General features: G+C 40.4%; 2 protein-coding genes across 4 annotated transcripts in view; both read right to left on the bottom strand.

Moving 5' to 3' along the window:
* Positions 1-24,573, bottom strand: part of UPK3A (uroplakin 3A) — an 897,123-nt gene that overhangs the window by 239,829 nt on the left and 632,721 nt on the right. The window lies entirely within an intron of this gene.
* Positions 1-24,573, bottom strand: part of NUP50 (nucleoporin 50) — a 30,223-nt gene that overhangs the window by 1,842 nt on the left and 3,808 nt on the right. The window contains exons 2-7 of one of the 3 annotated variants that reach the window (XM_050924864.1): positions 22,929-23,007; positions 19,871-19,954; positions 17,991-18,186; positions 5,726-6,391; positions 3,749-3,827; positions 1,597-1,715 (exon numbers count right to left, since the gene is read on the bottom strand). In XM_050924864.1, the coding sequence (XP_050780821.1) occupies positions 1,597-1,715; positions 3,749-3,827; positions 5,726-6,391; positions 17,991-18,186; positions 19,871-19,954; positions 22,929-22,997 (1,213 nt within the window). In that variant the 5' untranslated portion in view covers positions 22,998-23,007. Of the gene's footprint in view, positions 1-1,596; positions 1,716-3,748; positions 3,828-5,725; positions 6,395-17,990; positions 18,187-19,870; positions 19,955-22,928; positions 23,008-24,573 lie in introns of all 3 variants that reach the window. The other 2 variants (XM_050924855.1, XM_050924866.1) reach the window with 2 other exon arrangements.

The raw sequence follows: 24,573 nt of genomic DNA, 5'->3' as shown, positions 1-24,573 counted from the left end.
CATTGTACCATACCAATTACATCTTAGAGGTTTTCATGCACCAGAGCTCAGCAGCACCCTACATGCATGGAATTTCTAGTGTACAATCTAATTCAGATTTTAATATAGAAGACCACCAAATAACAAGCCTATTCCCCATCCCAGATGCAAAAGTCCAGATTTCTACCTCTTCCTAGTGCCCTAGTAGTCACCATTTATATCAGAATGACTAAGACATTATATGGCAATTTCCTGCCATATCCCTGGAAAACCTTATTGAATTAAGTTTAAACATCTTTGTGAGTGTATTGTATTAAATGAATGATTTATATATTGTGGTGGTCCAAGATTGTAGGTAACCTCTCTGGGAGAGAAATATGATGTGAACCCTAGAAAGCGATATGAACTTCAAAGGAGTGTTATGTTTTTATGTATTGAACAATATACCAGACAGGAATGGATTTTGGGGACAGCATCAAGTGGTCTGCCTGGGGAATCTCTAAGGGGAGTTGAATGCAAATTCCCCACCTTCAGTTATGCAAAAACCCAATCTTTTGAGCTGTGCCCTGAGGATAGGACCATTATCTGCTGATTAGCTGTTCCCAGGGTCTCAAGATCAAAGACCCAAGCCTTATAATGGACAAACTAATCCATTCACTGGTGTGCTAGTTCTGAGCTAAGGGTATGGCTACACTTGAAATTTCAAAGCGCTGCCGCGGCAGCGCTTTGAAGTGTGAGTGTAGTCAGAGCGCCAGCGCTGGGGCTGCACGTAAACCACATCCCTTACGGGTGTAGCTTGCAGTGCTGGGAGCCACGCTCCCAGCGCTGCAGCACTGATTACACTGAGGCTTTACAGCGCAGTATCTTGCAGCGCTCAGGGGGGTGTTTTTTCACACCCCTGGGCGCGAAAGTTGCAGCGCTGTAAAGTGCCAGTGTAGCCATGGCCTAAGGCTGTTACAGACTTATAGCCATACAAAAATTCCGAGTAGGATCTGAAGGACTGACTCCTAATCGAGACCCTGTTGCAGTAGGGACGTAATCTCTGGTAAAAACTTATTAGCACGTATGTATTTGTTATTTTTAATGGTTTTCTCTGTAATGCTTTCACCTTATGAATAAATGTGCTAGTTTATCAAGGGCTGTGTTGTTACTTATAATGGCTGGCAATTACTGCTATTCATAGCCTTCAAAGAGGAAGCAAAATGCAGACACTGGCTTGTTTAAGCAATCTGGCTTGCTGGGAATATCACAGTGTAGGCAGGGAGAACTGAGAAGCCGGTCAAGAAGGTAGAGACTTGCATATGTCTTCTAAGAGGTGACGGCTGAGGAGCTGGAAGCCAAGGGTGAGCGTTTAGTGGACCATGAAGGGGAAAGCAGGTCCAGTTGCTCTGAACTGATCATATCTCTTATTTGAGTACGTATACATATTGAGCACACAAGTGTATGCATTTTTTAAAAATGCATACACTTGTGTGCTCAATATGTATAAGAACTCAAATAAGAGATACAATCAGTTATAATGAAAGCACTGGATCCTTTAGAAAAGAGCACCAATGTAGATTTCACTATAGAGCATTATCAGGACCTGCAAGACAGACTCAGAAGAAAGTTACATACCTAAATTGGTGTCTGCTCGTACCAGCAGTTGAGTTTTTTCATTTCCTGCAGGTTTTAAATGCAGCGTTCCTACACCCTTTTCTTTAAATTCATTATCTTTTTTGTAGAACAGTTTGCACCTATAAAACAAGTCAGACAGTAGGTACTGATATATAAACAAATTTTTCAAAATCTCCCAGATAATACACAATGGAGGATTTGATCTACAGTTAAAGTCTTTTCAATAATTTAAACCTGACAATTAGAGAATATTAAAAAAAAACCCTACACATGCCCAGTCTCCAAGACTATAACAAAATACATTATTTAGGTTCTTACTGCAACTACCCAGATGATAGATCCCATAAGATGGGTAAACTGTCCATATTAATGTTGTTTCAGGAAGAAAATGTGTTATTTGGGCTCTAAATTGTTGACTCAGCTACGTTTGAAATAGTCTCAAAAAACGGTGTGACATTTTGACTCTTATAACAAAGGACTGAAAGCATTTTAAGTTAAACTTTACGGAAAATAAGGCTGGAAAATTTGAATAGTTTCAGAAGTTTTATGAAGATACTGAGTTTGTCTACACTTACCAGGGGGCTGATGAGCGGGGACTGATGCATCAGCAGTTGATTTAGCAGGTCTAGTGAAGACCCGCTAAATCGACTGCAGATCACTCTCCTGTCAACTCCTCTATTCCACTGGATAGACAAGAGTAGGAGGAGTCGATGGGAGAACGTCTCTCATCAACATTGCGTAGTGTGGACCCCGAGGTAAGCAGATCTAAGCTATGTCAATTTAAGTTACGCTATTCATGTTAACTCCAATAGCACAGTTTAGATAGAATTTTCCCTGTAGGGTAGAAAAGGCCACTGAAAACTTGGCAAGAAAGAACTACCTAAGTCCCATTCGGTAAACAGCTGTGATAGCCGATCATCTTCTCAACAAAATAAAATAAAATATGCAAGATACTGTAGTTTCAAACAAGGACACCAAGTTATGGTATGTGAAGTGAAAGCCAAATGACCATATAGTATATAAAAACAGACCTGAGAAAAGCAGTTAAACAATAAAGATTTTAATACATAAAACTCATGACCATTGTTTGAAAAGCTAATTTTACTGCAAAACTGGGGAAAAACAGTCAGCATCACACACGATGCAGTCGCAAGCTAAAGCGTAAGAATAGATTTTGATAGGACCACAAAGCAAAGATTTCAAAAATGGGAGAGCTGAACTTGAAAATATTAACTGTTAAAAGTCAAAATCCCAGTGTTTGCAATATAGTAAATTAAAACATAGAACCTGTTACCCTAAAACAAGATCTAGTGTACTTTGTAAACCTTGCTTCAAAATATTTAAAATTTACAGCCCCAATCCTGCAAAGATTTAATATGGTACATTCTTCACTCACATGAACAGTTCCTTTTATGCCAATGGGACGACACATGCTTACAGTTAAGCATGTACGTACGTGTTTGGAGCATCAGGCACTAAAACTGTATTTTAATTAAAAACACTTCTTTTAATAGGCTTGAAGTCTGAATTCGAAGCAAATTTGGTTCCGTATTAACAATGAAAATTTAGACTTAAAATACCTTAAATATTGTGAGTTCTTTCATATACAGACCCAAATTTTCACAAACAAGTCTAACTTTACACTCCTATGCCCAGTCACCTCTGGGGAGGATTTTCAAAAGCACCTAAGTGACTTAGGAAAACAAGTCTCCAACTTCAAATTGCAAAACCTGATGGAGTATAGCTGGTCAAAGTGTTTCAGCTTTCTTGAGCTGTGGAACTGCAATATCAGAATGTGGTATTGGTTGCAAATAGAGCACAAACTTTTGCTTATCAATTCTGTTTGAACATGTGTTGCTCTCACAGTAAGGATGTTAATGAGGACCTAGACATTCCACACAGATGAGCTCAGATGAAACTTCACAGAAAAAAAAAATATGTAAAACCTGAAGTTTAACAATTGAGAAACAAAACAGTACAATCATCAATTTCAGCAATTGAGGACTGTAGAATAGGAAGAAGGTACACAACTTGCAAAATGTAAATAAAAACAGCGACTTCAATTTTAAAAAAATAATTTAAATCTTTTCTTTTTTTTTAAAAAAGTTATTGTTATCCACTATGGCTTGTAAACATTAAAATGACCACTCACTTCTTCGAGTAGAAGGCATCATCTTCTTTTACTTCGTTAACAACTGTTTTTGGTGGCTCTTCGTCCTCTTCATCTCCTCCTGAAACAAAAGGAATAGCTTAATACAACCCAGAACAACGTTGTGCAGATACCACTTAAAAAATATATTGTTTTCTTCACACTTTATTATTGATAATACACAAACATACATATTTAGAGTGCACATATACAGTCCCAAGATTGCCAAAAAATATTTTAAATTGATTTGTGTCTTGGAGGTAAGGCAACTATAAGAAACCTTCTGTGGTCAGTAAGTCTAGTGTTTTAATAGTTACACTAGCTAAATGAATATGAAGATCAGAATGATCCTAATTACATTTTTGGAAGTTTGAATAGCAGCTAGTTAATTATAAGGTTGATCTGAAAAAACAAAAAACAAAAACAGGATGTTTTTGGTTGGGAGGTTTAGTTATAAAGTAAAGAGAGATGGATGAGTAGTTCCTCTCCCCTCTCCCCCCCCAAAAAACCCCCCAGGTTATATGGAGGGCTTGAAAAATATTCTAGGGGGAGGAAAGCTACACCAATGATATCAAGAGAACAGCTTAAAAATGGGTAAGAGCTCAGGCTCTTTCCAACCCCCTCAACACTTCCTAGGAATTCTACTAGGATGCTGTGCCTGCCTCTGCTGCTACTCACAACTTTTCTAAGCAGTAGCAGAAGGAAACTGACAAGATCTTTGGTAGTTTTACTGCTCCCTAAATACTTAGGAACAGCAGCAGTGAAACTGACCAGAATTTTATTCATTTCATTCTGCAGCTGCTTGACAAAGCTACCGAGTGCTGCAGTGGGGCTGAAACTGCCTGAAGACTTGAAGGCTTTAATGTACCACTGCACAGGTGGTTCACATTCAGAAAGCAGAAACTTAGTTTTGTTCAAAAGTTTATATTCCATAGAAACTGAAGTTTTAGGGCCTTTCCCCACGACACTTGCAAGGAAAGCTACCTCCCACTCACTTTAAACGAAACAAAAAAAACCTGAAGTCCTAGATTATGTAACTTTCATATAAGCACAGACTAAAATGGTGTGTACAATCAAATAGATTTCCAGCTCCTATATTAAACCTCAAAAGACAGCCATGGTGGACAGGGGTTATAACGGAAACATTTATAAATATTTTCACAGTACTAATCATCAGTCATTTTATTCCAGAATAAGTAGGGTATAGGGAACCAAGAGTACTCCAATTACCAACTTCACACATAAAATAACACTTTTGCATAATAATTTAATCAGTATTTGACAGTGCTATTTAAAATTCAGCACTATTATAAAATTGACACAATGGACCACACTATGTTTGTGAGTCATTACTTATAATTTTGTGGAGCAGTATTTAAAACAGATAAAAGGGATCCTTCCTTTAAGAACGAGGTGGGGTGGAGTGGTTTACAGTCCCTTTAATTAGATATGCAGGTTCCAGGTTAAAGTTACATTTGGTTTAATTTGAGCTAGAGATTACAATGTAATTAAATTTCATCGGTGATTATACTTATCACACTGCAGGGAGAAATGTGCAATTTTTAGGCATATACTAGTCTGACGTATTAGAATAAATCAACACAGGGTCTGGATTATGAATTTGGTTGAAATTTTGGATGAACACAAGTCTATCAATTTCAATCATAAAATTTCAATACTTACATAGGCAAATAAATTGCTTATGTAACACTGAAAAGATGCTATTAAAATGTACAAATCCAACTAAAATTTATAGTTTCTTACTGTCATGACAGCAAGACTGAGAAATTCAAGATTAGAGACAAAGTTCTGCAATTGTTCAGTATTGAAAATACAAGAGCAAAACGGGGAATAAACCTATACAACCCCTTGTTAAGCTTAATAGCTCACTACCAAGAAGCCTTGCAATATTAAGTTAAGCCCCAACATTCAAAGCCTATCATTAGTAAAAGTTCAATTTATCAAAAAATCAATATTTACCTTTATCCTCACTACTTCCACTTTCTGTCTGAGGTTCCAATACCCTGGTGGAAAGCGTGGAGACAGACTTTCCCTGCTTTGCATCTTTTCCAAATACACCCGAATTCCCAGGGGAGAATGAAAAACTAGTTAGTGTGCCAGAACCAAGTGAACCCAAAATAGAACTATCAACATTCTTGCCAAAATTAAATGAGATATTTGATGCAACTCCTAATGGTGATTCCCTGTTCTTCTCCGATGTAGATTCAGTTTTCTTGTCTGATTCATCCTCAGTTTTGTTGCTGTTAAACAAAAACGTTGATCCTTGCTGAAGTTTCGAAGTCCCAAACATAGGAACAGACTGAGTTCCAGTTGTTTTGTTGCTTTCATTTTCAGAGCCACTATCACTACTGCTTCCATGATGTTGTTCAATGCTTGCTAAATATTTCTCATAGTCTCTAAATATGGGTGTCAGATCACAGAGTGGATTTGTGTTTACATGCTTTACTATCCAGTCACGCACAGAACAGTTTAGAGCTGCTAACTGTTTGTGATAAACACCAGAGCTGCACATTTTATTTGGAGTGTAACCAGAAGATGAGGATTGTTGACTGTCACCATTAACTTTTGTGCCTGAAGACTTTTTCTCAACCAATGTGGTGGTGGGACCATTTGATGTCACGGATCCTACTGAAAAAAGTAAGTAATTAAAAGGAACAGTAATCTGGAAGATATACAAACTTTGAAGAACTGTATGTATCAAATCGTCTATGTTCTTGCTCAACTATTTCTCTCTGTGAACTCAATTTAATCTGTCTCACCACAATATTTAAGGCCTGAGGGAAAAGGAGAGGTGGAGCACTACAAGTAAATATACAATGCTTTAAAACAGGTCCAGTGTTTGCAGTCTGGAGTTTCAAAATTGTATGGATAGTGATTAAAAGTAAGAGGCAAAAATTCCAAAAAACAAAATAGCATAGAAGAATTAACAAAGCTAAACAAAGTACAATATTAAAAAACAAAAAGCAAACTGTAGAAAAGTACTAAGTAAATACAAGGGAAGATTCTAGATATAGGTTAGTTTTCAGTCACTTATCTGCTGCATCCAACATGATTAGCTAATAAAAACAAAAAGACCCAAGCTATTACAAGTTTAAGGATGCACATTTAAAATCAGGAAATGCAGAAGTTACATACACAGCAATATTTACTTGGCTATCTTGCACAACTGCATATTTCACAATACGTTATACATACAGTAATTATATTCATCTTCACACACAGGCCTGGTCTACACTGGGGGGGCGGGATCGATGTAAGATATGCAATTTCAGCTACGGGAATAGCATAGCTGAAGTCGACATCTCTTATTTCGACTTCTCCCGTCCTCACAGCGCGGGATCGATGGCCGCAGCTCCCCTGTCGACTGCTTCCGCCTCTCGCCTTGGTGGAGTTCCAGAGTCAACGGGAGTGCATTCGGGGATCGATTTATCATGTCTCATCTGGACGCAATAAATCGATCCCCAATAGATCGATCACTACACGCCAATCCAGCGGGTAGTGTGGACATACCCACAGGATCTGAACCTGTTCTCATTGAAGTCAAAAAGATCTGTTATTCACTTCAATGAGAGCCAGACCACTCCCTTAAATCAGAAAGGCAGGGATATAAAATACTGAATACATTCAGTAAAGGCAACTTAACTTTGCTTTTGAACAACTTTAGCTTTTATATTTTCTCTCTTCTAGAGAGAATCTAACTGCTTGTTTTTAGCTTTAATATTGAAATGGTTTTCAACTGAACTTTCCCACCTTACTGCTATTTGCCACATTTTTCTGCAAAGCTTGTAACAGAGCAGCACCTATCTAATAATTACACCTTTACAACAGAAAAAGTTATTAGTAAAGTTAAAAAAAAAATCAAGAATTTACAATCTTTTAGAAGGTGGCAAAAACACTGCAGTGATTAAACAAATTTCACTAGGTAATCTTTGTGCTTCAGTAAGGTAAATTTAAGAAATTGTCCTATGCCACCTGTTTAGAGGAATCTGAATGTAGTAAATCATATCTTGTTTGAGCAGGAATTTAGAGGGACTCCATAGTAATCTCACAATGGGCACTGGGATTAATTTTTGCTTAAAACATGCCAAGTGAACACGTTCAGACGTTTGTTTTTTTTTAAATTGATCATAACTCTAAATAAAGGCATTAATCAGGGCAGACTAAGTCCATGCTAAATTTCAAGCATTAACCTAAGTCACAGACTAGAAATGGTGAAAGTTATTTTAACAAAAAGCATTTCATTCTTCTGTATCTAACACAAGGGACTGGGGAAAATAAAGGTTACTATCCTTCTGTAACTGTTCTTCAAGATGTGTTACATATGTCCATTCCACGCTTAGCATGCGCACACCCTGCACACCGTCATAGGAAATTTTCCCCTTAGTGGCACCTGTTGGGGCAGGTGAAAAGCCCTCTGCTGTTGCACACCACAATCACCCAGCTGCTTCACAGCCCGCTCTGTTCCTTTTTGCCTGACAACTCCAATGCAGATGGGTAGGAGGGCAGGTTGTGGAATAGACATGTGCAACACATGTTGAAGAACAGTTACAGCAGGTTAGTAAGCATATTTTGAGTGATTGCACATGGGAACTCCACTCTGACTCAAGCTGCAAAGTAGGAGGGGGGATTGGAGCTTATGCATACACAGACTGGAATACAACTTGTCCAACTTTAGTATAGTCTCTAGAGTCCTGAGTGATGGCATAATGGGATGGGAAAGTATGCACCAAAGTCCAGACTGCTGCTCTACCACTGTCCTGGATAAGGACTTGCATGAAAAAAGACACTGAGGCCCCTTGCAAACTTGTAGAATATGCCATTATTTTGCTCAGTAGAGAAATGCCGGCCAGATCAGAACACACATGAATACTGGAAGCTATCCACGATAAAATTATTTGTGAAGAGGCAGAGACCTTTCATCCTGACTGCAATAGCCATGAATAGTTGGGTTGACTAATGGAACTTTTTAGTCCTGTCTAGAACACGAGAGCTTTTCAAACATCTAGGGCCGATTTGCTTGGTACTGAAGTTAGGCTTACTCACAGGTAATTGCAAGGATCGCCTCGGAGCAGTGTTCCCGCTAATTTTTCCTACACATGTACGGAAATAATTTAGTTATGTGCACCAATATGGAGGTGATGTGTGATGCAACCTCCATATTGGTGCACATAAAATTCACGTGGCAGGGATGGGACTGACGGGTTTGGAGTGTGGAAGGCAGCTCACGGCTAGGGTGCAGGGGGTGATGACTCTGCTGGGGGTGCGGGCTGCGGTGAGGGGTTTGGGGTGCAGACTGCTCCAGGGCTACAGCAAGGAGAGAGAGAGAGAGAGAGAGAGAGAGAGAGAGACTCCCCCTCCCCAGCTCTCTCTCTCTCCCCCCGCAGCTGCACATAGTATTTGGAGAGAAGCACCTCTCCCCACCATGGCAGCTCCAGGGGTGGGGTCATGGGATAGGTGCCTCTCCCCCGGCCGCGTCAGGTCCAGGGCTGGGCTGGGCTGGGCTGCCTCTTCTCCATCCTCCGCAGGTCTGGAGGCAGGGGCCAGGGGAGGGTCGCTTCTCTCTCATGGTCCATGGCAGGTCTGTCTGCAGTCCAGGCCAGCCAGTGACAGTCTGCCGTTTCAGGCTTTAGACCCCAGGGGAGCACAAAGCAGACCACCCCTCACCAGCAGCCCAGAGGAGCAACAGCAAATCTGGGCTCTTTTCTACCTCCCCCACCCCCACAGGCAGACAGCAGATGCAGAGAGGAGACCTCAGCCAACTGGCTGAGAGGAGTGGAGGGGTGGAACAGAGAGAAGTCCTGGGGCTGGTGGGCCCATAGGAGCACAGAGGAGGGTTCGGAGAGGAACTAGCGCTGTGGCCGCTAAGCCACAGCGCAAGTGAAGTTCCAGGCTGGGCTGGGCCATCACAGCAGGTCTGGGGCTCGGGGAGAGCCATCTCTCCCAGACACAGACCTGAGCGCCTGCATGATGCTTCATAGGCTGCTTCGCAGCCACACAGCTTAGAGGGAACATAGCTCTCGAGTCTTTTTAAAAAATTGGTGTCATATTAGGTATCCTCCAGTTATCTGGCAGAGAAGCAGCTTCAAATCACAGGTTACATGCCACAGTCCTGAGATGCAACCTGGCATGATAGATTATGTATATGCATAAGGCCATATGCCCCAGGAACCTTACACAGATTTGCACTGTTGTGATAGGATGAGCCTTGAGATCTGCAACAAGAGATCAAATTGTTTGGAACCTTGTGTCCAGAAGGAAAGCCCTGGCTTGAGCAGAATCCAGAACTGCTCCTATAAACTCCATCCTCTGAACTGGAGAAAGGACAGATGTCTTTATGTTGATCAGCACACCCAGAGCTTTGAAAAGTTGACCGGATGAGAGCTACACTGGACAGTACCTGAGCACCGGACTCACTTCTGACTAGCCAATTGTCCATGTAAGAATAGACTTTTACTTCTAGCACATAGGTACCACCATCATGCACTTTATGAAAACCCGAGGAGTTGCTGACAGGCTGAAAGACAGCTCAGTGAACTGGTACTAAGAGTGTTTCACTACGAATCTGACATTTTCTGTGACCTTGATAAATTGTCTCATGAAAGTAGGTGTTTTTTACATTGAGGGCAGCATACCACTCTCCAAGGAGGGAATGATGGAAGCCAGAGGACCATGTAAAATTTATTGGTCTGAGACCTCTTTGCTTTCACAATGAGGAAACAACAGGAATAAAACCGCAGAATCTACTTTATGGCTCCTACTCAAAAGAGAAAATGAACCTCCTGGAGAAGGAGCTCCTCATGAGAATAATCTCTGAAGAGGGACTGTGAAGGAGGAACATAAAGAAATTAGAGGTTATGTCCCATTTCCACAGCGCTTAAGACCCAACATCCGAGTAATCTAGGACCAAGCGGGCAAGATGGTTTGTGAATATGGGGGGAGACTGAATATGGCTTCCTGGAAACTGGCATGCTGTCCTTGACCGACCTATCAAAATACCAGTTTAGTACCCCCCGGATGACTAGATGGAGTGTTGATGCAGAAGCAGGAGGAGGAGGTGGTCTGCACCCTAGAGTTCTTCAAATCATGTAGTTTAGGAGTCTGTTTATTCTGAAAAAAGTGAAGACTCTTCAAAGGACAAGTCTTGTGTTGTTTATTGGCCCTCTTCCAGAAGACCTGAGCTTCTGGCATGGAAACTACAGAAGCCATGGTCATAGCAGCAGAGTCCACTGCATCTAGTCCAGGTTTCAGCAAAGCTGAAGCTCTGTGGTGGCTAAAATATCAGTAAGATAGTGGGAGGACTCCTTAACCACTCTCCTTCACCTGGATCCCCAAACTTGAGGTCACCCTCTTCAATAGATCTTGGTGAGCTTTATAACCTTTGGGAGGGGGTGAGATGCCATCTGAGGAAGTGGCCTCATCATGAGAGGATGAAGAAACTAGCACAGGCTGAGGCTGCTGCTCCTCTTCTGCTAGCTGTCCAGCAGGGTCCTCCTGGACTGCCTCTGTTCACTCACCAGCGGGCCTCCTACTGGACTCAGGAACAGGTGGTAACAGGAATAGGAACTCAGGAACAGGTTAGTCAACTCCCCACACCTCCAATTCAGAGGAGGGTGAATCACCCTGTGCTAACTGTCTGTGTGTGTGTGTGTGTGTCTGTGTGTGTGTTGCTCCCAACAGTGATGCATCAGTAAAGCGGCCAACACTGCAGGCTTACCCTTTGATGGTACTGATGAGTGTGAAGACAGGCTCACGGTATGGAGAATTCTGCACCAATAATATACTTGCACCCTTCTGTCTGCTGGTACCAGAAGCATGGTCTCCTGCACTGCAGGGTATACCGGTACCGATAGGCTCACAAGACCTCTCAGTGTCACAAACGTATTCTGTGTAGGGGGTACCGAGATGTTCTCTGAATGCTGTGGTACTGCAGGCGCAGAAGGCGTCTGTTGGGGCCCCACACTCCACGGTATCTGCCTTGATACCAGAATTAATGGCACTGGTTTTGGTTCAACTAGTGAAGAATGCTGGGATTTCAGCTGCCCTCTGCTCTCCTCCCCATGCCTAGATGATTTTAGTGCCAGTAACCTTCTTCTCTTGGTAATCTGTTCAGATCTCTAACGTGTCTTCATACACACTGGGGAGGGTGGGCGGTTCAGGGTCACAGATAGCATAGGAGGTGCATTCCTCCTCAACGCCAAAGCACTTGGTGCAGAGTCCAAATATCTAGGCTCTGACGGAGGTCTCAGGGAATAACTGGTAGGCGCAACACTAACTGAGTAAGGTATGGGAACCATGTGAACTATTTACATAAACCTTTGCTCTATCTTGAGCAGGACCTTTGATATGAGAGGAACTGAAGGAAAGACATAAGGAGACCCGTATTACAGTGAAAGAGAAAAGTGTCTGAGAATGATGTGCAGAACTGGAGAACTGGTTACATTTCTTGTTTTTGACCTTGGAAAATAAGTCTCTTTCTGGGACACCTCAATGCAGAAATATGTTGTGAAGAACAGGGTCCATTTCTCATTTGTGCATCTGCAAAAATTTCCTGCTGAGGGTGTCTGCTCTCGTGTATTCTTGGAAGGTAGGCAGGTGGCATGCTGATGCTGTGCCAAACACATCAATTCCACAGTTTCACTGCCTCGGCACAATGGGATGGTGATCTTGTTCCTCCCTAGAAATTTATGTATAACATACATGCTACGTTGTTTGCCATAATCTTTATGTTTGCCTCTGATCAACGATACCAAATGTGAACAGGCATTCCTAATCACTCTGATAGGTTGATATGCAGTGTTGATTCCAAGGGGGACCATTTACCTTGAACCGTAGGTTGTCTAGACGAGTGCCTCAGCGTAGTAAAGATGCATCTGTTGTCAGTATCAATACTGGAGGTTGTGGAGTGAAGGAAACCCCGAAGCAGACATTCTGTGGAACCTGCCACCATTCGAGAGTTTTTGACTGTCGAGGGCATCGACAGCAGTTTGTTCAGTCTGTCTCTGGTGCGTATACCGCTTTGAGCCATGCACGAAGGCAATGCATGTGGAGTCTTGTGTCACTTACTACAAAGGTGCCTGGCACCATGTACCCCAGTAGTTGTAGGCAATTTCTGGCTGAGGTCTGAGGGCTGGCCTGGATTGTGTTGATTTAGACAGGTAAGGCGTTGAACCTTTATAGTGAGAGGAAGGCTTTGGCCCTTCACGGCATCTAGACAGGAGCCTATGAATCCTAGATATTGTACTGAGTCACAGCTGATTTTTGAACATCCAATTTTTAGTCCCAGCTGCATGAATATATTTATAGTATTTTGTGTGGCCGATAGGGCATCAAAGGATCATGGCATGAGCAGGCACTGGCAATGGATATCACAATTCCTAGTGTGCAAAGATGTGCTGCTACCACTCACAGGATCCTTGAGACCATCCTTGGTACAGATGATAGGCTGAATGGAAGTACCGTGTAGTGAAAATGGTCTTGATCCAAGGTGAATCTCAGAAATCTACTGTGGAATTTTCCTGCCAGATAAGTCGTCTTTCTAGTCCTTGTCATCTGGTGTCGATTTATGTGGTGCTGTGTGCAATGTTCATTTACAGGATCTACCACAAGAGAATTTGGGTGTGGATGGGAAAATAAAGTCCACACCTTTAGAGGGGACATCATTTTTTTTTTTTAATCAGCCCTTTTACATGTGGGCCGTATTGTGGGTGGTGTTTGCCAGATGGTTCTGGCTGGGTCTAGTAGGGCCTTGTTGATAGAAAGGGCAATATCAGCTAACGAGGATGTATGCAGGATGCCAAGCAGCTTGCATTGTGATTCCTTCCCTTCTTCGAGGGGGGATCTGAAGTGAGTCTGCTCTTGGTGAGTTCCTGAAACTGTCTGATATCATCTACCATGGTTGGTGGCGGACATATAATGGCTTCATCTGGAGATGATGAGATGTTTGTTGCTGGAGTAATCTTCTCCAGTCTGCTTCCTGGTGCTCAAACATTCCTCTTCCAAAAACAGATCCAGGGGTCTAGAAAGGGAAACTGAAGGAGATTTCTTCTATTCTGATGTGAGACAAACTCTTGAGATTCTAGAGAACTGGTATCTATAGGTTGCCCATGGGACCCAGTACAGTCACTGGGGTGGTGAGAAGGGCATGGGTGTCCATACCAAGTGGATAGGCCTTGTCTGCCATACTGATACTTTTCAGAGTAGCAGCCATGTTAGTCTGTATCCGCAAAAAGAACAGGAGTACTTGTGGCACCTTAGTCTCTAAGATGCCACAAGTACTCCTGTTTGTATTGATACTGTGGCTCTGTGACCATTTCTAGGTGACTGGTCCCTTGACATTATCCTGTGGAGCTTTGCACTGAGACTGAACATGTATCATAATCATTCTTCTCTTCTTCATTAGATAGAGGTGGAGCAGACAAGGAGGCTGATGGCGAATTGTCTTGGTACCATGGGGAATTCAGGGGATCAAGATGTAGTCGGTACTGAGGTCATGCCAGCACCAACTAACGGGGGATTCAGGTGTTTCTGAAACCAATAGATCTTTGGAGAAATGGAATTCTTGTGATACCATCGTAGCAATCAGTATCGTTAAAATCTGCAGAAAGGAGATCGTCGTTGTCAATGGAGTCAACCGTACCTGTAATCTTCTGTGGTTTGATAAGTGGGCAGAAGAAGTTGCTCTAGTCTTTTGTGTAGCGGAGATGCTTGGTACCAAGGCTCTCCTTGACTCCAGCAGTGCCATTTAAGAGGAGCTGGTGTGCTCTCTATCACTCTTCTCCTCTGATGGTACGGACGTCCCCATGCCTTTCAGGTCTTTAGGCTTACTGGCAGTACCTGAGGAGCCTATAGCTTCATGGGTATCCAGTCAAAGTTCGGTTGATAACGAGGTGGACAATTTTGCCAGGGATCTCTTTTTCCTGGTTAATTCTTTAGTCTGGGGACTTGTAGCTCTCTTTAAAGTTTTTTGAGAATCACGAGATTTCATCTTTGAGGCCACCTGAGTGTGATGTCCTGAGGGAACCAATGAGTGTGCTGGGAACTATCGTTCTGCAGCAGTCCAAGTGAACTTTCCATCATGAGGAATCTGATATTCAGTTCACGTTTTTTTTCCTACTCTTGATTTTAATTTCAGGCAGAAAGTACACTTCTGTGGTACCTGACACTCTCTGAGGCAACGAATGCCATGTGAATGACTGTTACTGACCGGAATAGCTTCTGTGCAGGAGAGAGTGCATTTAAACCCATGGGAACCAGCCATGCTCCCTTTTCGGGTTTCACTTCCCAAATGGGAAGAGATGATAAACATCAGTTATAGACAGGGAGATAATTTTGCAACCCGATCCCCCCCCAAAAAAAAATTAAAGCAAAAAGGATAGTATTAATATAACGTAAACTCTACTAGTTATAGTATCTAATGGAAATATAGTTCAGAAACAAATTCTCACTTGGACTCTGCTAATGCTTCATTTCAGGCCAAAAGTGGTTGAGAAGGAACTCAGGGTGGTTGACCCATGCAGCGCTAGATAGCCTTGAGACAGAACATGAGACAGGCAGAGCACATATGCAGGACAACCGGCATTGCTATCTAAAATCTCCAATCTGAGGAATGTGGATACACCTATAGTGGAGCAGCCATACTGACACTACTCAAAGATGGTCCAAACTTTCAAAATGAACAGTTCCATATTCCAGCAGTGAACATGTAAAGAATTCAATCCTAAATAATCATTCTGGAAAATGGTGGGAAAATGAGGGTTATAAAGAGAAGGTTTTACCACCTTCACTATAGTAAGCATGACCAGTGCTGCCTATTAAGATGATGTATTCAACAGTGCCTCTCAAGGAGTGTTGAAGGTTGGCAGTTGTTTCAAAGTCTGGATCAAGGTTTGTCAAGCTATTTAAAGTTTCTTAAAATTATAAGTGTCATAACACAATGTATGAAAGTCTAGTTGCTAGGATAGTTTTGCAGTATAATATACTGACATATTGTAAATGCCAAGATTTTATTTACAAGGTAAAGTGTATATTACATTGGTGGACATGCAGGTGAATTCACCTGCATCATCAGGGATCTACAACCCATCCTGGACAATGATCCCACACTTTCACAGGCCTTGGGTGGCAGGCCAGTCCTCGCCCACAGGCAACCTGCCAACCTGAAACATATTCTCACCAGTAACTGCACACTGCACCATAGGAACTCTAGCTCAGGAACCAATCCATGCAACAAACCTCGATGCCAACTCTTCCCACATATCTATACCAGCGACACCATCACAGGACCTAACCAGATCAGCCACACCATCACCGGTTCATTCACCTGCACGTCCACCAATGTAATATACGCCATCATATGCCAGCAATGCCCCCTGCTATGTACATCGGCCAAACTGGACAGTCGCTACGGAAAAAGGATAAACGGACACAAATCCGATATTAGGAATAGCAATATACAAAAACCTGTAGGAGAACACTTCAACCTCCCTGGCGACACTATAGCAGACCTTAAGGTGGCCATTCTGCAGCAAAAACACTTCAGGACCAGACTTCAAAGAAAAACTGCTGAGCTTCAGTTCATCTGCAAATTTGACACCATCAGCTCAGGATTAAATAAAGACTGTGAATGGCTTGCCAATTACTAAACCAGTTTCTCCTCCCTTGGTTTTCACACCTCAACTGCTAGAACAGGGCCTCATCCTTCCTGATTGAACTACCTCATTATCTCTAGCTTGCCTGCATATATATACCTGCCCCTGGAAATTTCCACTACATGCATCTGACGAAGTGGGTATTCACCCACGAAAGCTCATGCTCCAAAACGTCTGTTAGTCTATAAGGTACCACAGGATTCTTTGCTGCTTTTACAGATCCAGACTAACATGGCTACCCCTCTGATACAAGGTAAAGTGTGCACGAAAAATGCTGAAGCCACAAGACCTGTGTGCTGGAAAACAATCTCAAAATAAACTGAATGAGTACCATAATGAAGAGCCTAGACTAGGATTAGTACTTTTGTTTATATACTATCTTTATACATTCTAAATTTATTATCTTATTTATAAAACATTCTCTTACTGATCAATTCACTAGAGAGCATAAAGTCATACAACTCTGGGAATCAATTATCCTGAAGTCTGCAGCTAAAATGTCCACAGCTCCACCTACGGTTTCTATGGAGCAAATAGCAAAATGTGTTTTAGCTCTTCATTCAAGCACAAATTTAAAGGATGACCCCACCACCAGAAGGAAATAGGACACAAGCATTATGAAAACCCAAAAGTTGTTAATTTGACTCCAGAAAACTAGAGCCAAAAGTATTTTTATACAATATACAAAAGATAGGCTTCAAATTTGAAGCCTATCATCATTAGTTCAAGTTTGCCTATAGGAAGCTGCAATACAGAAAACCGTTTCAGATTACTGTACCAACAGGTTTTCAGTAGTTATCACAAGTTGTTTCAGAAAGCAACTCATGCTTCTGGCCACCTGATTCTATATTTTAACATTACTTTGAAAACACTATAAAGAACACAATGGCTACATTAAAAAAAATGGAATATTCCCTTTGCTGTGGTGAGCAATCCACAAGTATTTTAAAGTAAAATTTCTCAATGTGCTCAGTTCGATTTTTAACTAGATTAGCAATGTGTTTTATACATAACAAAATAAAAAAAATTGCATAGCTTGAAAGTCTTTTAAATCTCTTCCCTTTAGATCTAAACACTATGTGATCCATCTTTCAATAATGAGAGTTGCAACTGAAGTAATCACATCTGATGGGTTACTTTCACTGAATTTTATTCCTCTAAGTTGTGGAATTTAGGAAGAATGAGACATTCAAAATGAAAATTAAAATACTTTTATCAGCAAGATTTCATAAACTTGGCATGCTATACCATGTTTCAGTCTCCCATTCCCAATCATTTTTTTTTTCAGAAAGCGTTTAACTTCTACTTAATCTACTGCAAAATATGAATTAGTTTCCAAATTTCACATTTGGAGATCAAACTGAGTATATGGACTTGCCCTTCTCACTTGTTCAAAGTCTTTGTAAGAAACCCAACAGAGAACAGAGTTTTTTGAAACTTTCTTTTACCGTTACAACGAAAAACTGTCACTTAAAGTTTGGACCACCACTTTAGCTTAAACAAATAAACAACAACTTTGGACACTTTTTAATTGCATGGCAATTTCATTTAATACAAATAAAAGTATGTCAACTTACCAAATGCAGGCTGTACTTCAGAAACAGTCTTTACACTAGTGAAAGAGGGAGTACTAGAAATACCACTGCTTCCATTGGACAGCCCTCCTAAAGGCTTCATTTCTGTACCATTACCAAATCCAGTGAAGCCACCACCTCCTTTTCCAGAAGGTAAAACAAAACCTTTAAACCCTTTAAAAGCTCCTCCATTGTCAGACTGAAATAAAATAAAATAAAACCAGTTACACACACCTCACCCACAAAAATTCTTTCATCTACTCAGTACTAATCAAACACTACTGCAAAACAGTCACCCTGCCCACACCCAAAAAAAAAAAAGAATAGTACCGAATCCCTACAACAAGAACAAGTACTATGTTTCTGTAGTTTACTACATTTGACAAATAAAAATAATTTTCTAGCCACTCTATTTACAGAAATCAGACATCAATTTCCTTCCAGTTCATACATGCTTTGTTTTCAACAAATGTTTATAATTACTGTACTTTGGCTCAGGCAACTGACAATATGAGTACAAAGATACATAACTAAGCTTAGCAGAATTCTATATTTTTTTATTTCAACAGATACCTGTTTAGTTTTAAGTATTTTAAAAATCTATTTAAATTTTCCAGTTGTCAGAAATTGGGGAACAGGAAGGTCAGACAATTATTTAGTGACAGCAGACGCTGATTCAAATACTTAGAGCTTCTATAACTATTAAAACACAAATTGCCAACATATATATACAAAATAAATATCCTTAAATCAAACTATGTTTTCAAGCAACATTTTCTTTACTTTGCCTATCTGTAAATTGAGTATTACTGACAGAAATACATTTGCGTTGGTGCGTGCATATGGTGAAACAGACGTTTATCGACATTTACCAATAAAAATCTAATCCTTCCAAGACTATATATACACCTCACCTTACAACTAATGAAATGGTCAGAGTAGGAAGACCCATTTGAGAACAAAATCTGCAGGACTAGTAATGAATGAGTAGGAAAATGCCCTATTTTAAGAAGCATATGTTGTATAGTATGTGGAAATCAGGCAGGAAGAAGACATGATGTTAGTAATTAAACATTGTACTAGCATTGTTGATAAACACAATTTGATCTACTCCCACAGCAAGAATGTATCTTGCATTAAAGAACCATTAATAACTTGCTTTGCTGAACACATGGAAACCTATAACTACATGATAATTTCAGATAAAAACATAGAAAATGTATTTCCCACACATATACCTTCTGCCTGTTTCCAGAAAAGTTCTCCAGAATATTTTAATATCGGCAAAATTCAATGTATTTTTTCCCCTAACCTCAGCCTCATGAATGGCTGAATGTTTTGACTGAAATTTCAGGATGGCAAATTTCAACCCAAATAGTTAAAAGTTTAACAAAATTATAGCAATTGAAAATAGGATATTTCAGGAAATGTCTGTTAACTTTAAAAATAGGCAAGTCTATCAGCCCTCCTCTAACACTAAGTTATTGTTAAAATCTCCAAAACGTTCCCACTGTTGGAAAACTGAAGCTATTCAAATGCTTGGTTTCCTTTTGTCTTTAGAAATGCTAGTTAGTTTTCTGCAGTGGAAATTCAAAATGTTTTAAAGAACTTTCACCCTTCTTTGACCATGGCATTTGTACTGTCTATATCCCACTCCACCCTTACCATTGCTATGTGGACAGTTACTGAAAATATCTTCTGCAGCAAACGTGGATTCCTGTATTTGAACAGTGTCCACTATAGTACCCTTAAAAAAAGCCTGCGATACAAGTTAAATTATAGGGGAAAATGCACAATATATAATCATCAATAGAGCACAGGTGGCACATTTTTCAGTATTAAAGATTGAGAGTATAACTATATTTGTCTTAAATGTTAATTACCTCAACCCCAACATTTCTGCGCTTTGCTTTCTTAATAGCTCTGTTCTTCAGGACTTCTTCACTAGCCACTGAGAAAGTTCCCACCTGCAGGAAAAGTACAAACTGTGGAATGCCTGGTGATGGTCTGAACATGCAGGGTCAAAATACCCTGGAAAGAAACCTACTAGTGGTATTAGTTTTCTGCGTACCAGAAGTTGTAAAAACATAGGAATGGCCATACTATGTCAGACCAATGGTCCATCTAGCCCAATATCGTGTCTTCTAACAGTGGCCAATGCCATGCATTTTAGAGGGGAAAAAACAGGAAATCATTGAATGACTTATATCCTGTCATTCACTCCCAGCTTCAGCAAAAACTACTACTACCAACAATAAGATACATTGCCAAACTCCCAGAGGTCAAAACTTCACAAATGAAAAGTGGAGAATAAAATGGGTAAAGAAAAGGGAAGAAAGTGTGTTTTTAATAGTGGAAAATGAACACTGATTTTATGAGCGTTTATCTTATGAATGCCTAGTAATATGAACAATTTTTCTGCTGTCCAAGTCATCTTTCTGCTGCCAAATGTGATATCAATCCTTCAGCTGACATTCAAGCAACCGTACAAATTTGAAGAGCCCGAGTGATTTGGCAGTAAAGAGATGCAGTTCCCTAAATAGAGAAATACATTTCTCTGAAAGAAAAGAATCAGGCATGCTGTATAACACTTGTCATCACTCATTATGTACCATATAGCTGCTCTTTGATTTCATTTTTATTATGGCAAATGAATGACTTCAGAAATTCAGCTGTCTGAGAACAAAGGTTACACAATATTGATGCTGAAGAAGTAAATTCCAAATCATTAGCAGCTGCCTGCACTACTACTCTTGTGACCTTAACTTTGGCATTGGCCTGTTAGATATAGATGATGCAGTCATAAGTCATCATCAATCTTCTGCAAGCTGTTGCATTTATAAGGCAAAACCTGACCACCACCACCGAATAAATGGAAGACTTTAATACAATTTGTTTTAGAAATGTATTGGTAACTTTAGATTTCTCTCATTTTCCACTAGTCTAAGTTTTCACATTTTGAGTACTACATAAGCTAGTATAACCAAGCAAAGTGTTCCAAGCAAAGTAACACAAAACATGTAATTCTGAGGTTGACCCATATAAAAGCTAAGTGTGATTCGAATAGAAGTTCTGTACTTGGCTTTATCTATGAAGTCTCAGTAATGGCACAACAACCCACTCAGTGACTTCTATCTGTATCTCAACCAGTAAAAGCAACGGTCCCTACCAAACTTGGATAAGTATTGTAAAGGCTCTCTTACTCCACATGCATCTTAAGAGCTCAAAACCCTTAAGCATTCCTACAAATTCACAAGTCTGGGTTCCCTCTGTAAATTTAACATCTTCTACTCTGTGGAAAAGGACTTGGGGTTCTGAGGAGGCTAGTTCCCTTTCTGTAATTCTAGTGACACTGCTAGAAGACTGATCAGATTAAGATCCCAGGATTTTTTAAAAGTATTTTTTTCAGCTTACATGACACACAGAAGACCAAAATTCAGTCTTTTTTTAGTTTGATCTATCAGCTCCAGGAGGCCTTGTTCCTTTTATCATGACTGACTACAGTCTTCTCCAAGAAGACAAGGAAAATGAAATAGCTAGTGAACCCCATAACCTACATGTATCAGTCCTATTTGAACGAGTGTAATACAGGAACTGTATGATACTATTAAAAAGTAGCCTCTGAAAAGGACTTAAATCAGACATGTGAACTACTATTTTGTATTCTGCCCTAAAGAAGTTAGAAAAAAGGAGAGTTTGTTACCCCAACATGAATTCATTTTAAGCTGTAAATTAATAAGCCATTTCAACTGTTCATTTTTCTTTTCAACAGTTATAGCAAACAATTAACTTGATTGCTCAATACATCTTGGGGGGGAGGACTATGATAGGATATATATCCCATCCTAACATTGAAAGGGTTAAGTGTGGCTCTGCAAGAACAATTAACTGACTTGGCTGCAGCTGGAGGATGGGCCAGCCCTAATCAAAGATAAATCCCAGATCTAAGAGAGGAAGTCTGGAGTAGGAGGTGGCAGCTGCAGTCACTGTTTAGGACTAGAGGGGGCGGAGTCAACGAAGAAGTCAAGGGGGAGAGTTGGGATCCTCTCAAGTAGAGAAATCCGACAGCAGACCAGGAGAGAGACAGAGAACACTGGGTAGTGGAGCAGGCTCCAATGGTGAGGAATCCTGACAAAAGGGCAGGATCTGGAATTCCAGGGAGTGTACTCTTTGAGGTGTTCAGTGAAGAAACAGAGCAAGGGGAACATAAAAGAAACATGAATGGTCAAGTCCATGGAGCGTGAATTTGGTTTAAGTTTATATATCTGATTGAGGATTTACTGGAGGATTCCCAGGGAGAGCCCTGAGAGACGTGGCCCTGACAGAAGGGTGAACTAAGTGAGAGACCAGCTGACAGGCTCCAGTATAAGCAGGACAGCAGCAGCAAGGAATCAAAAGGAACAGATTTTGCCTGCTAGTTACAGGGTCTGTGAACTGGAACCCAATGTAGTGGGAGGGCTAGGGTTCCCTTAACAACTACTGTGGAAGTTGGTGTGAAGCCCCTGAGAAAGGCATATGAGAGAAGGACATGAGGACCATAGGATCCATAGTTGGGAGCTGAAGATCCTTTTTTAAGGACACTGGACTGTAATTTGTTGTACTCATACCCTAGAAGTAGTGAGACTAAAATATGACATGGCTGGAGGCTGAGCCACAAGAAGAGACCACGGCAGGGCTGCAGCAACTGTTGGCAAGGGGCATTGGATGAGGAAAGAGCTGCTATGCGTGGCTGCAAAAGGGCACACCAGTGGTGAGTTAACCCTTTTATTACTCAGTAATTTTTCCAGCTTGATCTTTTATTTCTTAAGCTTTATCCAATTTTACAGAATTAGTGTACATCTCTCACACATACTTGTTCTATACCTCATGGAAAAGACCTCACTGTTGGCTTTGTCACAGGCATTTTATTATCTTGCTAGGAAATGCAAAAAAATCCTTTACCTCCTCAGTTTCATCCTCCTGATCCCAATTTCTGTCAGTCAACTCCTTCTCTGCAATTCTCTTTGCCATTTTTTCACACCTGTGTAAGAATTTCAGTAATCAGCAATTTGTATTAAAAGTGTCAAACTGATTGTAAAAGGAACCAAAAGTTAGTTAGAAGGATCTTCAATTTGTATTAATAAAAACAACAATGGGAAATGTGAAGTTTTATACCAAAGTCATGTAAAACTGGAAATCTGAATGAAGACTTAAGCACACTGGAGCCTCAACTTACAGCATGTCACATCAGAGAAGATGCATAATAGTTACTATTTGACACTGTTTAATCAATATTGCTATGACCATGCTGCTTTGCAAATCACATGTTCTTACACACGAAAAAGCAGTTTCGTTGCATCTAAAATATATACTGTAGTAAACCTGCAGAATTTTTGGCTAAATGTAAAATCTACTGACGAGTCAAGACTAAATACGTTGCCCTTTTGAAACCAAATTACGGAAACATTATTTAGGAAGTTGGGAAACTTGCACTGTTTCAAACGCCAAACTGTAGCACAGAGCAGCATGACACTGAGTGACTTCTGAAATGTACTGGGAGGGGGAAATTAGCTGTTCATATTTGTCACTCTAATGATCACTTTACTGGTCATCTCCGCAATGTAAGAACCTTGTAACGTTTGCCAGGCATCTAACAACTAAAAGCTTCTGCACTCCAGTTTAGCACAATGTTCTGAAAATGTATGTATAATTCAAGGCTATAAATTTAACTATTTTGCCCATATCATATGTTAGCAAAAATGTTTGTAGTTTTAACCACAAACAAAAATAAATGCTCTAGAAATTTATATAAGCATTTTTTGTACAGAAAGGAGGGTTGTTGTCCCGGTCTCCCCCTCTAACCCCCCACACCAATATCAGAGATAGGAGTCATTCTTACAATATCATACAACCTCAACAATGGAACCACAAGTTCAGAAGAGACTTAATATATTAATACTAGTTATTTCTTTCTGAAAAAAATCCAGTGCTTAAGGTATCAACAAGATTCAAAAAAAGTACAAAAGTTCCAGCATCATTACAATACAGTTCAGTGAACTCTGATTGCAGATTCTCTTCTTTAGTTTGAATCTATTAAATTTTATTTGGAGAGTTAATTTTGAGATTTAAACCAGTGTTTAGAACAGCTTCTAGAAGGAATTAATTTAGTTAGGGCTGAAACTGATGTAAGAGGACTTAAACTCTGAGATTAGTAAAATGATCTAAGATCTCGGTTAGTTAAAACTCATTTTAAATATGTAGAATTGGAAGGCTCAGATTTAACGATCATTAAGTTTGAGATATGTTGCCAGTAAGAACTTATACATTTAACACAGTGTTTGTTTGGAGCAAAGCCTTAGAGTATCCTTTAACTCAACATCTTGGCTGATTCCTGTTGCAAGAGGCATAGCTCAGTGCTTTGAGCACCGACCTACTAAACCCAAGGTTGTGAGTTCAATCCTTGAAGGGGCCACTTAGGGATCTGGGGAAAAAATCAGTACTTGGTCCTGCTAGTGAAGGCTGGGGACTGGACTCAATGACCTTTGGAGGTCCCTTCCAGTTCTAGGAGATAGCTTTTTATATAATAATAATTAGAGCTATACCTTTC

This window comes from Gopherus flavomarginatus, chromosome 1, assembly GCF_025201925.1.
Source record: "Gopherus flavomarginatus isolate rGopFla2 chromosome 1, rGopFla2.mat.asm, whole genome shotgun sequence".
In the NCBI taxonomy this organism is placed as follows: domain Eukaryota; kingdom Metazoa; phylum Chordata; order Testudines; family Testudinidae; genus Gopherus; species Gopherus flavomarginatus.
The sequence above is the reverse complement of the archived record's forward strand: the minus strand, read 5'-3'. Positions and strand labels throughout refer to the sequence as shown.